A 15,578-nucleotide genomic window follows, 5' to 3' on the forward strand; every position below is an offset into this window, starting at 1 on the left:
AGAAAAGACTTTGAAAGCTTTTAAGAAGATTCTGTACTCAAGTATGAAAGAATGGAAAGAAGATAATTCTCAGGAATTGAAAAGGATGAGAGAGCAGTTGAAAGGGGATATTAATCAAATAAAAAATGAAAAAGAAGGTGATGGAGAAGAAATTTGAAGAAAAAGAGACGTTGGCTAAAACAAACACACTGGATATAATTTGCCATTCTGAAAAAGATAACTGAGTTGGAGAAAAAGGTTATTGATTTGGAGGACAGAGATCATAGAAAGAATTAACAATTGAGAAATATACCAGAACGACTGTCAACAGAAGAAAAGCAACTTAGATGTCAGATGAGAAACAGGAAGAAGATGATATAGAGAGAATATATTGTGTTGGTCTCCAACACTGGGATAGACCAACTCCAAGAGATGTATTGATAAGATTATCCAACTTCTATAAGAAGGAAAGGCTGGTGAGAGAAAATTTGGGTCAACTAAAGTTTAAGGATGCACCTACTCAAGTGTTTCAAGATTTGTATTTCCAGACTATTTCATTTATATGTTTGTTGAAAGCATTTAAGATTTTTTTTTGTTGAAGAATAATATTAAAAATACTTGGGGATACCCAGTGTATATGAGAGTCTGGCATAAGGGAAAATATTACACAAAAGAGTCACTGGAACAAGGTTTAAATTTGGCACATGAATTGGGTCTTATAAATGAAGAGCGATGGAAGAAAGAAATGAAAAAGATGGGCCAGAATAGAAGATAAGATCAAGAATTTTCTTAAAAAGAAGGAAAAGGAGTAGGTGGTGGAATTTCTTTAACTCCAGCTAACTGACTTTGGAGAAGTGGATCTTGTAGCAGTTTCAAAGCCTCTCCAGAATGAAAAGGAAAGAGAGGAGCTGCAAGGGGCAGTGGGGAGTCATTCTCTGATTTAGGCCATTAAATGAGTTGAAGAAGAGGCATTCTAGTTAATATTTAGGAGGTAGAAGTTGATTTACAGTCTACTTTATGGTTTTGGGTAATTATTAGGTAAAGTTTATTATATAAGATTTAAAGATAAGTAATAGTTTATAAGCTAGAAGAATTTATAAATAGGATAGAGGAATAATGACAGTAATGGATGACATACACAGAAATAAATAAATAACTTTGAATAAGCCAAATGTAATATTATGAATGTTGAATATGTGAAGTAAAATGGGAAGGACAGTATTGAGCATGTAAAGAATTAAAGTGTTGTCCCCTCTCTCTTATGCTGTTTGTTTTAATTATGGAACTGCTAGCAGTATTAGAAATGATAATTCATTAAAAGATATAGGATTTGAGAATAAAATTAGCTTATTTGCAGAGGATACAATATTAACAATAAAGGATCCAGTTAAGGTTTTGGATCAGGTTAAAATACATTGAACAGAATTTGAAGAATAATGGGTTGACTAGTAGATTGGGACAAATCAGAGATGATGTTATTGAACTGTAAGAAAGTAGGAAAGGATGAGATTGAGCAAGTTAGAAGTTAAGATATGTAAAATGGTTAAGTATTTAGGTGTAAATATTACAAAAATAATTAAAAGAAGAATTTTGATAAGTTACAATATAAAATGAAAGAGAAAATGAATGGATTTAGAAAGATTGGCTTATGGTTTGGTAGAATAGCAGCATTTAAAATGAAGATTTTACCTATGATTAATTTCTTGTTTATGATGTTCTGATTAAGTTAACAGAGAAAGATTTGAAAGCAAAGATTAATAAAAAAGATGGCATATACCCCCAAAAACAGTAGGTTTAGGTATTGCCAATGAGCAATTTTATTATATAACAAATCAAATGAGGCATATACCAGATGTTATATTGCAGCTGGATAAGATAATATGTGGTAACTTAGAATATCAAGATGTAGAGGGAATCTTATTAAATATTTTTTTCAACAAGATTATAAAAACATTATCAAAAAGACAGGAAACCCTTTTTTAAGAATATGGTCAGAATTTGGAATAAATATAGGAATATATTTTTCCTGTCGATTTTGCTGTTATATCCAATTACGGAATTAGAAAGATTCCCAGAGAATTTGTGGAGTAGTTTGAGGGAAGTACTGAAAAGTAAACATGTTATTAGGTAGAAAGATTGGATACAGAAAATGAGGAATAAAGAAATGATACAAGCAATACTAGGACAGGGTAAAATAACTTGGTATTATATGCTTAATTGGACTAAAGACTGGTTGAAGAAAAATTGAAAATGTAGAAAATATATTAAATTTGAAGATATAATTTTACAGAGAGAAAAACAAGATAAAATGTGGATGAGAGGAATGACAAGTAAAATTTACAACATACTATTAGAAGGGGAAGACCGATATGATCCTCTTCAAAAGTTTTGGGAAATAGATTAAAAAAGAAATATTAGTACTGAAGAATGGAATAATATGTGGGATAAGAGAATTTTAAAATTTGTATCAATAAAAATTAAAGAGAAATTTTATAAATTAGTTTGGAAATGGTACTTAATTCTGGTTAAATTGAATTATATGAATAATGAATATTCCAATGTATGTTGGAGATGCAACTGGGAAGCAGATACATATTTCCATATGTAGTGGGTATGTAAATATATAAATGAGTTTTGGGAAATGGTTTTCAAAGAAATTAGTAAAATATTGAATTTAAACATTGAAGCAGATTCTGGACTAGCATTATTGTCATTATTTAGAGAACAAGTGGGACAAAATCCTAAAGAATTTATGATATTTTTTAACAGCATAAGATTAATAACAGCAAGGAATTGGAAAATAAAAGGTGATTCGCAAATAGATGACTGATATAAAGAAGTCGGGAATATAGCTATTAATCATAAGTTAACTTGCAATATTAAATGGAAGAAAGGTTTGGTAAGTAAAGATAATCTTGAAAATGTTTGGAGAATGTTCATTGAACATGTCTTAATAAAAGGAAAGGAGTGTGAACCATCTCAAGAGTCAATGCAGTTCTGGAAGGGAAATAGGAGTGGGGCAACCTGAATATATAAATGATCTTACAGTAAGTGGCATGATTTGTTGGTCCTGGTGGAGGTAGCTATTAATTTGTATTATTATTGTATTGTTTGTTTATGTGTATTAGTAGTGTTTAACTATGTTCATTACTATTATATTAAGTTATTGTTTATGTAAGTTCAATTAATAAAATTTATAGAAAAATAAATAACTTATATGACCAGTGGTTAGTGAACTCTATACTCAGATGCCTGCTCTGTGCTACAGTAGCATTTATAATAAATTTTAAAGCACAGTCCTAGGCAGAGGTGCCTGCACATTCTGCATTAATTTAGGGACGGAAGAAAAATATGGACTCGTCTTTCCACATGCATACAGCATATAGCAAGTTTGGGATCACTCAGAACATCCAAACATGTATGTGATCAATCTACTCCTTTGTGCAGCTGAAGAATTGTATCAGTGAGACATAGGGTATAAAATGGACAGGACAGGGCATTATAACTAAATCTGAGATTTCTCCTGCATCATGCCATAAGTGAAACAGTCGGTCAGGGCTCTATGGAGAATGCTGCTCCATCCTTTTGATAGCCTTGATAAACTCCTGACACCTCAAATTACACACACACATTCTTATTGCAGAGTCCCAAAACCACGTGTGGCTAATGGAGGAGGATCCTCCTGCATTATAAATTTGTTGTTATAAATCCAAAAACAAAGAAACAAGGGCAGTGTGAGCCTACCCGCCCTTGCTAGGCAGTCCAGTTCACCTTCATTCCTCCCCATCTCCCATTGCGGTCTGTCCAGTGTCCTAATTTTGCTTATCCATGTACGTCTCAAGTGATGGCCTTGCCTCACTTTAACTACATTGGGAGAATACAACATTTAGACTGACTTTCCATGAATAAACTGCATCTCAGAATTTTGCCTGACAAATCAAACTATTTGGTTTCCTACTCTGTACAGCATAGGCCTTTTAGAACATTCACCACATTGATATAATGAACACAGGCATGTTCACTTTGCAGTTCACTGAGATGCAATACAACTTACTCTTGGGAAATCTTGGAGGATTATCATTGACATCAGTGAGTGTGATGTTCACAGTAGTAGTTCCAGCCAGTCCTCCAAGCTGCCCTCCCATATCCTTGGCTTGAATGAGAACTTGATATTGTTCTTTGACTTCTCTGTCCATGTTTGGCAAGGCTGTTCTTATAACACCTTTTAGAAGGGAAAAATACATTTTCTATATAAACTAAATATACATTTATGAAACAGCATAGATTAGGAGATACAGATTAACATGTATTTCATTGCAACAGGTCATCAGTACCGTTTGACATCTCACAGTGCCCACAGAAAATAAACTTTATTCCAATGAACACTATATTAGACAATTAACATTAATTATGTAACATTTATCTTTGCCTCATCCCAACTGCCATTCCATGCTTTCCACCTGCTTTTTCATTCCTGAGATATTATAACAAGAAGAAAACCTGAAGTATGTACAGCATTGCATTTTAAACATACTATATCATAGCACCATCATGAGTACAGGCATCTGTGCCTCCTAAGCAGAGGTGAGGCTGCAACACCTGATACCCAATTGATCAGCAGGGTTGATGTGGCTTCTGTGAGCCTTCTCACCTGTCATTCTCTTGGCACTCATTTAAAGCTTCCCCTAGGTCGCAGATTCCCAGATTTTGGCCCATGATCCAGCCCAAGCTGAACCACTGTATAGACTGGTGTAGTTTACTGTTCTGTTTGGAATTATGCTGTAGACCCAGGATCCTACAACTCTTTAGGTTCCTCAGGCATACCTCCAGACTGCCTCATTGTAGGTCCCACCACTAAAGGAGTGCTGCCAAGTTCTACTACTATCCAAGGGGTTCCTCAGTCAAGGGAGATCCTATGAATTGCTTCCAAAATTGGAAAAGAATCATGGCAATATTTCTTAGTAATAGTTGTAGCGAACAGCTACTTTGGAGCCCCCACCTCCTTCACTTCCTGGGCAAATCCCTAGTCCCAACCACCAGGAACTAAACACACTGGATTCAGCACATGCCCATCCAAGTACTTGAGGAAAACAGAACACTATTGAACAGAAGCACACAATAGGAGTGGGGAGTTTAAACAGGCAAACACTCAGCAACATAGATGCTCATACACAAGGGGGAGAGAGGAAGGAAAGGGGAATTGAAGATTAGCAAACAGAATAGAAAGTTCCAATCCTAAACATAATTCTCAAGCCCTTGACCATCTCAGATTTAAAACAGAAAGATAACTAACCTACCATTAATACCAGACAGAATACTTAGCAGAGTTTTCTTGTGAGTAGTGTAGTGAGGCACAGACCAGTACAGCCTTTGATGGCAACTGGTTCCTCTCCAAAGAGGAAACAAAAGTCTGACTGCTCTCCTTTTATCCCCCCATCAAGCAATCAGAGCCCTTGGTTCCATGGGGTCACATCTCCTGAGCATTCCCAGGTGGGACCCATGACCCCCACCTCTCCAGTGCCCTTGCCCTGAGAATGTGAAGTCCCTGTCCTTGGATGGTTTACAGTCCTTTGATGGTTTTGCTGTTCTTCCCTTTGCCTAGCCTTGGCACTGAAACAGCCTTGGGACTGGCATCTGGGTTCCGTGTACCCAAGTCTTGTTTTAACCCCTTTCTCCCCCCTTGGGGGCATTGAGCCCTCTCCACTACAATAGTAAGGTATAATAGAGTAGGAATTTATGGAAATGTTTTTGCTCACAAAACATGTGAGGATCCCCTGTTCCCATCTCCAAATGTGCTTGTGAACAAATGTCCAGCAAAGTAAATACATGAATAAATAATAAAGTGCTGGACATGTGCATCCAACTGATTTTCACAACTTTTCCTGTTCTATTTGCACACATTTCTCACATACACTGGATCAACTTCAATTTAGTCTATGGAATAATTTTGTGCAAATTTGCAAACATGTGTAAATGCTGTGTTTAGTCACTGCACCATTCGAGTAGTCTTCCCTTTGTGCAGAGCAAACACTGGTTGTAAATTTCAATGGGAATCAGACATGAGAAGTCTGGCAAGTCAATGTTCCCAAATTTCTTGCAGTTTCCAACCTTGCTTCCTTGCCTATCCCTAGTCAAACAAGATAAGCGTATGATCCTTTGATTTAAAGGCATGGCTGTTTGCTTTTTGTTGAAAACATTGCTATAATGAGAAATTATATACAGGAGCAACATGAGTCTTGAGTATATTAAAACTTTCTTAGAATCCTTGGCCTTCACAGTCAAATCTCTTTGACCTGCTCCATGGAAATCTGTAATGCTGCCACATGAAACAAAAACATGACAAAGGATACATTTGTTTCAGCATATTCTAATGGAGGTCATTTCTGTTCACTAAGTGTATTGAGACCCCTGTGCAGTTGTAATGACCTCCAGTTCCTTGGTCTGGTAAAACAAATATTCCCCCAGCATTGATCATGCACTTTGTTCATAGGAAGGAAAACATCTTGAGGCTTCTGTCTTGGAAAACCCCATTCACTACCCACCAACAAGAGGATGCAGATCTAAGCATATAATCCATGTGTGCTGGAAGGGACACTGTGTGCTGCTTCATATCTAAGCAGAAATGATTCCCAAGCAAACCTGTAGCTGGTGATACATGAACTTTTGGAATAGTAGGAGTGCCTCACAAGGAGCTCAGCTCATGGTGGGGATAATCTATCTTGGTCAAGTTGTTTGGGTCAAGCCCTGCAGGAGGAAAACACTTTTGCTAATACATATGAGCTGAGACTAGGGAACTGGGTCTTTTCAGCCTGGAGAAGAGGAGACTCCAAGGATCTGTTGGCGATATATAGGTATGTGAGGGGGTGCCACATGGAGGTGGGTAGAGACCTGTTTTCCCCTGTGAAGGAGGGCAGCATGCATTCCAGTGGAGCAAAGCTCAGGGAACCAAGGTTTGATTTGGATGCCAGGAAGTACTTACTGAGGATTAGGACCCCAAGGGTATGGAATGGGCTTCCATGGGAGGTGGTTGAAGCCTCATCTGTTAAGGTGTTCAAGGATAGGCTGAACATGCACAAGGTAAGCATGTCACGAATGGCTCTGGCTGGAGAAATCCCTTATATATTTTCAGCTTGCAATAGTACTTAGGGAATGTATGTCATGGCTCCATCCACAGAGCTTGCCACTGTGGGACCACAGTAAAATATGAACCTTGATATCTGACAATGTACAGGAGCATAGGCAACAGAAGGAAACGGTAAGAGCTGAATGTCTGTGGGGGTAGAGCAAAAATGGTTCTAACCCACCTGTGCATATCATTAGGGACGGCAAATAGATCAAGCTAGATTTTTAAAGGTTATAATTTTCCCTACCCAGCTCATCCCACCCTGATTCTTTTTCCCTACACAGAAACTATGATTTAATGTTTTGACATGTATATATTGGTTGCTGCATCTGATAGACTTTCAGACATTATCAAATTTAGGGACAGTCATTTCTAAAGTCATGAGTCTATGAAGGTAGATGAAGAAACAGCAGCTGAAGATCAAATGAGACTCTGTCCCAGGAATACTATATATTTTGCACCCTCCACTTAATTCTGATGTGTCTATGACCTTCTCTGTTAGAAAAAAAGACCACTTCCTTCTCAGGAAAGATAACATCTTTCTCAAAAGAGTGTTGAATATGTAGCACTGAATGCATCCTGGCATCCCTGTAATGCCAAAACACAAGACGAAAACAAATGTCATGTCTATAGAAATCATCCACCCATTTCTCCATGAAGAACTGTCTTTTGCAACACGAACAAGCAGTGAGGGAAACAGGATACAAGCAAGCAAAAATGGGGAGACAGTGATGGCCGGCCAGCCAGAAGAAATTGGGGAGGGCAGTCATCGATAAAATAGAGAGGGGAAACACATGGGCAGAAAGGTAGCCTGAGATATCAGAGATGGATAGCAGGCCAAAAGAGGCTTCAAGAGATGAAAATCAAGTGTCAGAAGATAATCAAATACCAATTATCTGTAACATAAACATTCTATGTAGAACCTCTATACCAGTGGTTTTCAACCTTTCCACAGACGGGGACTGGCGAAAACAGGAAAACCACCTCTGGGACCACTGAGGCAGAAACAAAAAGCACAGTATTCTGTGTATTAATTTCCAAATACAATACCAATAAAATAGAATATTCTCCAAAACAACCAGAATCCAAGCAACAAAAAATGTCAACAAAAGATCAAAATACTGACATCGGTGCAGCATGGCTCCCAGAAGGCTCCGACCAAGTTGTCTCCCCCTCACTCTGCCGCCTTTACTAGTGCCACCGGTGCACCCCTGCCAAACACAATGCCAACTGAGGAAGAAGTGGGGGAGCACAGCCAGCCTCCCCATGGACCAGTAGAATATTTCCTGAGGACTGGCACCAGTCCTTGGACCAATACTTGAAAACCACTGCTCTATACAACCAGGACAATAATAGAAAAATCGATGGAAGAATCAGTGGTCCATACTTTTTGAGGTTCTCCCAGTTTCATCTCAAACCTTTCTACATTTCATTCCCATTCCTGAATGCAACCTTGTTTTTTCTTGTTCAAACTAGAAAAGTGCACATTTAGCTGAACATTTTTGAGTGTTTACTCAAATACCTACCTTCCCCCATTGATTAAAACATGAACATTTTCACCTGAAATGCACATTGCTTTGCTGGATACATTTTGTAGATAAGATTGCAAGGTTGGAAATATGCACACTTTGTCTGAAAAAGTGCCTTTATGTTCAGACGTGCAAACAGGGAAAGTTCTTATGTTAAAGTAAAATGAGAGCCTGGTATATCCCTATTATACAGTACAAGATGGGGTGCAGGGGGATGAGGCCTAAAGAGCTTCTTCTCTTCATCCTAGTGCAAACTGACAATCAAAACAAAGAGACTAAAGCTGAACTGAGGCAGAACCAAGATGAATAAACATCTTGAGAAGACAGAAAGCCAACTAAATTTTCTTCTCCCAAAACTCATCTTGTGGCAGGGAAATTGATCTACCTCAGGATATTTCTTTTAATATGATTTTTTCATGTTCCACATATCTTTAGACATGTTTTCCATTTTTTTATGTACTATCATGCCTAGCTATAAGTACTTATTCTGTATGCTTTTAATCGAAATTGCCATCTGTTAGGCAACACTATTAGTCTGAGAAATGCTCAGATACATCCATCTCAACATTGTTATATGATACTTAAAGCTAAAAATGTTCCTTTGCCAGTTGTGTTAGGAAAAGGAGGAAAATAATGTATAGGTGTGCATGTGTGTGTGTATGAAACAGCTATAATTATCTATACTAGGCAAGCTTCTTAGTTCCTTAAAACACCAAGCACCAGAAAAAGGGAAGTAAATGCAGAATATTAGCAGGGGTATGACCAGCTAGAAAGGATTCTGGGACTGTTCTATAAAGACCTGGACAACTTTGTCTCCCTACTCAAAAGCTGCTGGAGTGCCTCTCCCTCCCTGTATTGACCTGGACACTATGTTCAGCCTCTGGGACCTTCCTCTGGATTCCAACTGCTCGAAAGGCTCGGAGGGTGGAAACTACGGGGAGGGCACTTTTGGAGGTGAACCTTCCATTTTGGAATAGCCTCTGTTGCAGCCTGCCTGGCACCTAATTTGCCATCTTTTCAGCACCAGGTTAAGGGAGCCTTCTTTCTGGAGACTTTTAAAAACCTCTCTGGTTTGCCTTTTTATTATCTTTTAATGTTCCATTATATTCTTTAAAATTGATTTTTGATTCTTATTGAATTTTATTGCTTTTAAACTTAGTTGCAAACAGAGAGAGAGCTTCAGTGATGGGTGGTAAGTAAATACATAAAACAGTTCTTCCTGCATTTCTGTAACAGGCAGAAAAATGGTCAACAACAGAACTTTGTTTTCTTCCCTTTTCTAAAGGAAGCATTGCAAGTTTGTGTTCAATACCACCCTGCATGTTATTTGGTGTACAATTAATGAAGGAGGCATTGAGTAGAATGGGGATGCTGGGGAACTCTTTCTTATCCTCGTTTATCTCATTCAGAAATATGACGTAGCACACCTGCAGCCTACCTTTTTACGCTTCAATTTTGCCATTTTTACACTTCTATAATGCCAAAATCTCATTTAAAAAGAACATTGAACAGAGATTATTTTTGTCCCCTGGGAAGTTCTGGCGGTAGGAAACTGTTCCCCTCCTAATATCAAAAATAAAGACACTGATTCACACTCACAGTATGATTTTTTGTTAAAATAGAGTATATTTGACAGAGGACGTGACCTCCGGAGAGCCTGTGCTGATGGTGTTATGCTGTTTCCATTTCCAGACATTGATTAGTCAGGAAGCTGGGTCTTTAATACTCCACCTGACATTCAAGGAGATTCACTGGGAGAAGAAATTCCATTTGCAAAAAGAGGGCAGATAGGCAGTTCTTCCTGCACTGAATTCAAGGCACACAATTGGCAGTATTTAGTGTAGACCATTTTGGTTAAGTCATTGAATTATTAAATACAAAAACAGGAATGACATTTCAGAATACAGGGCAAGATATGCAATTAACTGTCTTGTCCCCTGAGCATTTCTGGCTGTTTATGCATTATTTCCCCCATCTACTCACATATCCAGTGACCTCCAAACAATAGTCTGACATTAACGTTTAGGGCTCATCTTCTAGTCCAGTTACTTGCCAAAAGTATGCAGCTGGGGCACGGGGGAATAGCAGCTTTTCCACTGAACACTGATGTTCATTAAAAAGTCAGTTTATTCCAGCTTGAGACACAAAATTGCATGCTGCCCTAGTGGGACAGCACATGTTCAAAAGATCCCAGTTAACATTTGTAGATTAATAGGACTGAAAATCAGGCTCAACACTGCATTCTTCAGAATGATCAAGGAAGAAGTTGCTCCTATGCATTGAGGTTTCATAAGAGTGATGTGTACTGGAGTTAAATGGTTAGAGTGTCAAAGCAACTAGTTTGACAAGCAATATGTAAAGGAGAATCATCAGGTGGATCTCATAGGAGGTGGAACGAATCAAAAGTCTACTTCAGATGGCAGGTGGAGAATTACACTGTATGGAAAAGCTAGTATGCCAGGGAGTCAGGTCCTAGGACACTATCTTCTCTGGCGATTAAGTCTAGGGACAGGGAACTTTTAAATGTATATTTAAACCTGATCTAGGTATTATATCCAAGCATGGAGGTGATATGAGGACAACCCTGCCTCTGCTCTGCCCCCTGTATTGACATGGTCCAAGAAAAAATTGCATTGAGCCAAACATTACTACATTGCTCCCAAGAAACTGGAGCCCAGCACAGAGTTACACAGTAACGCTGTTACAGATGCTTTTCAGACCTTGCCTGTCTACACTGCGTGGTTAGGGAGGTATGTGTGCCTACACAACCCTTCTATACATAGGTTTTTATAGTGTATGTAGGGAAGTATTTGAAGATACGGCTTTCTGCCTTCTCATCTGCTAGATTTAGTACACTTCAACTAGAAAAATATGAGAAATTCATTCAGCTCACTTTAGATCAGAATTTCCCCAGAACACACTTCCAGTCTTGAGTGCAATCTGTGTCAGAATATTACTGTCGGGGCCTGCTGCCTGGATGTGGGCAACCAGCGACAAGACAAAACAAGAGCAAAAAAGGCACCAGGACCAGGGCAACTGAACTTCAGAGAAAACTGAGTCCAAAAGCAGAGTTTAATGGAAAGGCCAATCAGGCCTGGTGGTACTCATCAGCTGGTACTCATCAGTAGACTGAGCCCCAGAAAAGTCTGGGACCAATTCTGCAAATATGGTGGTGGTTGCTCTGGTTCTGGCCACCAGAGAAACCCAGATCCTGACAGTTTCTGAGCTTGTGGTATGATGTGAGTTGTCTTCTGTTTTTAAAATAGGATGCAACTTGCATATCCTTTTTTTCTGGAAAATTTGCACAAATTTCAGGTTCTACTTTGCAATTTGTGCATATGTGTACAAACTCTGGAGCCGAGGCCCCACACACATCTGGATTTCACACACATCTAGATTAATTATCAGGAAATTCAATGTGAAGTTTGTGCATGTGCAATGGACGGAGAGTGCTTCCATGCTTTCATATAAGGAGCTACTACAAGAACAACAACTTCTTGAATTTAGTGAGTTGATCCAAATTTGAGCTACTGAGGGAAGAAATGGTAAACAAAAGGATAGTGGTTAACTTTTCCATCTTGGCTTATCGCACAAATTCATAAGGCTGCAACATGACTAATTTGCATCTATGATAAATTGCTGCCATCTGTTATTTGATGTAAAGCAATTACCTCTGGTATTTATTTATGCATGCATTTATAGGCCACCTATAAGCAAAGTGATCTGTACAGTAGGTTTAAATTACTACATTAAGTCTGTAGCATTTGAACATACAGTTTAGGAAGTCATTTCTGGGTGTAACATTCACATGGTTGTGGTAGTTTGGACCATTCATGCAATATTTAGAACATCCTTAGGCTGGGTTAAACGAGCAAAAGTATACCATAATCATCAAAGATGCTTCCCAAGTTTCTTTATGAATAGTACCTCTATGGTCCTTTGGTGGACCTTGATTTGATTCAGGAAGGCAATTTTTCTGTTCACTGAATTAAAACGTGGTGACACACTATGCAAATTGGAGGCAGCAGCAGCTGTTGTTCCATGCATACATGTGGCTTTCATAAGTTTGCTTTTTCTTCCTCTGCTATCAGAGAAGAACTGTCCAGGTGGGCAACTAATAAGTTTGACACTTGAAAGGGAACAGTGATAGCATTGCCACCAACAAGGTGTTCGTTACCTGTTTTGGGATCAATGGAGAAATACGGCTGTCCCTGCAGAATACTGTATACCACTCTGGCACTGTTCCCGTATGTTGGGTCATCAGCATCTGTTGCTTTGACCTGAAGTACATATGCCCCTAAGAGAGAACACAATGAACATTAAAAGTGGGGGAAACAACTTGTGTAGGTAAGATAGTATAATGGTTTTACTTTGCTGTGTCTAAGATCTGAAATGCCGTAACTTTTCTTGTTTACACTTGTATCTCACCTTTTTTCTTTGATGAAACACTTAAAAGGCTAAACATGAATTGCAATACAAGTGGAGTCAAACATTTGAACTCACCACCAACTAATCCAGACCTCACTCTCTTTACTGATGGCTCATGCTCTTGCAAGGGAACCTCTGCACTTCTTATGTGGTTGTCTGCCCTACAACTGTCTTGGAGGTTCACCTCCTTCCCAGGATTTGCTCAAACCAAGTAGCTGAACTCATTGTGCTCACCCAAGCAGCAACTCTTGCCAGAGCTAGTTACCAGCCCCTCAAGGGATGAGAGGAGACAGCTGGACCTCTGCCAGGAGCAGCTCTAACCCCTATCCCTGAGAGAAAGTGGGGAGGGAGAATCAGGTGAATACAAGCAGGTCAATACAAGCAGGATAGCATGGGCTGGTGGGGGGGGGGCAACAACAATTGCCCAATCAGAGAGCCAGCACAAGAAATGGAGGTGGGTGAAGCCTAGCTAGAAGGCTGACCACCTGCTCCTCATCATGCATCCTGGGTGGGTGTGGAGCCAAAGTAGGAAACTAAGTGGAATTGCAAGCTGGTTAGAGGTTTCATAGAAGTAGAGGCAAGAGCGTGGAATGGTGGGAGCAGAGCTGAGAGCTCCTTACTCTGTTCAGTAGCAGCCAGAACCCACATGTGCTGCTGCAGCTACAATAAAGGCTGGTGAGAGAGAACCTTCCCTGCCCCGCTTTAAGAAAAATTAAGAAAGTGCGTGGCTGCTATGTATGTGAGCTCTAGCCCGACTGAATAAGAAGGCAATGAGAAGGAAGGAGAGCAGAGATTGGTGAGAGAAATAGCCAACAGGATCAGGAACTTTCTGCCACTTCCTGGCTCCTCTTGAGGGGTCAGCCCAGTCCATTCATCTGTCCTTCTAGCATTCCTGTGGTTGGTACCTTTTAAAATTATTTCTATTATCTTCCCTTTTTCTATATCTTCCCCAGTCAGCATATTCTTTCTGTTTAAACATGTCTTAACTAAAGCAGCATTTTGTACTCCTCTGGAAAATATTTTAACTTGGTGCAATTTGTTATAAAAAGAAGCAGCAGCTCCTGTTCTTCTAAGAAAGATGCTTCGATTAAAAATAATATATTACAATATTCAGTGAGCGGCAAATGACAATTAAGCTGCTTAAGGTAGCAGGCTTTAAGTCAGAATCTGGTACTCATTTTAGTCCATGTGTTGCCTGCCCATTATTTTATTGACCACTTCCACTGTACCTCTTTCCTGCACTGCACACTTGTCTCAGTCACAGTTTTGGTAAGCCCACGAGCTGACCCAAGTCAAAACGAGTAAAAATAAATGATGCTGGAGAGCGTCTTTGAAAAGGGGAAAAGAGCCAAAGATGAGACTGCAGAAGAGTCTAAGACTGCCAACATAAAGACAGCTGCATTTAAAAGAAAATAGCAAGAATCCTACTTGAATTATGGGTTCAACAGGTGATTCACACTCTCCAAGCCCGCTTTGCATAATATGTGATGACCAACTATTCAACGAAGGCATGGAACCTTCAAAACTGCTTCACTGCATGAAGACCAAGCACCCTGAATTAAAAGACAAGCCTTTAGAGTTTTTCAGAAGAAAGAAAACATGAAGAACAAAACCAGTTATTGAAGGCTACCACCTCATCAAATGGGTCTTCTTAGTGACTAACCGCGTTGTTAAAGCTAAGAAGCCCCGTAGTATTGGTGAAAAGTTGATCCTGCCTGCTGCTAAGGGCATTTGTCATGAACTTTTAGGAGAGGCTGCAGTTCAAAAGGTGACGTGTGTTCCTCTTTTGGTTAGCACAATAGCTAGACAAATTGAGGAAAAAACAGAGGATACTGAGGTAATATTGTTAGAGAGGATTAATGGGTCATTACAGTATGCAATCCAGGTTGATGAGTCTACCGATGTTGACAACAAGGGAACAATGCTCAGTTTTGTGCAATATATTTTTCAGGAGGATATGTAATGTGCACTTTTGTTGCCAACCAACAGCACACCTGCAGAACTATTCAAGTCTTTGAATGATTACATATCAGGAAAACTGAATTGGTCATTTTATGTTGGTCTATGCATGAACAGAGCAGCTGCCATGACTGGACAGCATGCTGGTTTCACGACTCAGGTCGAGATTGCTTTTGAATGTGAGTCTATGCATTGTATCATCCATAGAGAAATGCTGTCTAGCTGAAAAATGTCACCTGAACTGAACATTTTGCAGGATGTGATTAAAATTATCAACCACATTAAAATACATGCCCTTAACTCATGCCTGTTGATGCAGCTCTGTGAGGAGATGGACACATGGCTTTCTAAAGGTATATCACTGGCCAGAATTTTTGCGTTACGAGAGCCATTCCAGAGATTTCTTTTAGAAAAGCAGTCACCAACGGCAGCACATTTCAGTGGCACAGAATGGATTGCAAAACTTGCTTGTTTGACATATTCAACCTGTTCAACAAACTCAATCTGTCACTTCAGAGGAGAATGACACCTGTGTTCAAATCAACAGGTAAAGTGTTGAT

At 39.2% G+C, this 15,578-nt stretch overlaps 1 protein-coding gene across 1 annotated transcript in view; it reads right to left on the reverse strand.

Annotated features, from left to right (window-relative positions):
• CDH12 (cadherin 12) overlaps window positions 1-15,578 on the reverse strand; it is a 109,414-nt gene that overhangs the window by 65,311 nt on the left and 28,525 nt on the right. The window contains exons 4-5 of the mRNA XM_044426267.1: window positions 12,809-12,928; window positions 4,034-4,201 (exon numbers count right to left, since the gene is read on the reverse strand). Coding sequence (XP_044282202.1) covers window positions 4,034-4,201; window positions 12,809-12,928 — 288 coding nt within the window. The remainder of the gene's footprint in view (window positions 1-4,033; window positions 4,202-12,808; window positions 12,929-15,578) is intronic.

Source organism: Varanus komodoensis, unplaced genomic scaffold (assembly GCF_004798865.1).
Source record: "Varanus komodoensis strain SLA01 unplaced genomic scaffold, ASM479886v1 scaffold17, whole genome shotgun sequence".
Taxonomy (NCBI): domain Eukaryota; kingdom Metazoa; phylum Chordata; class Lepidosauria; order Squamata; family Varanidae; genus Varanus; species Varanus komodoensis.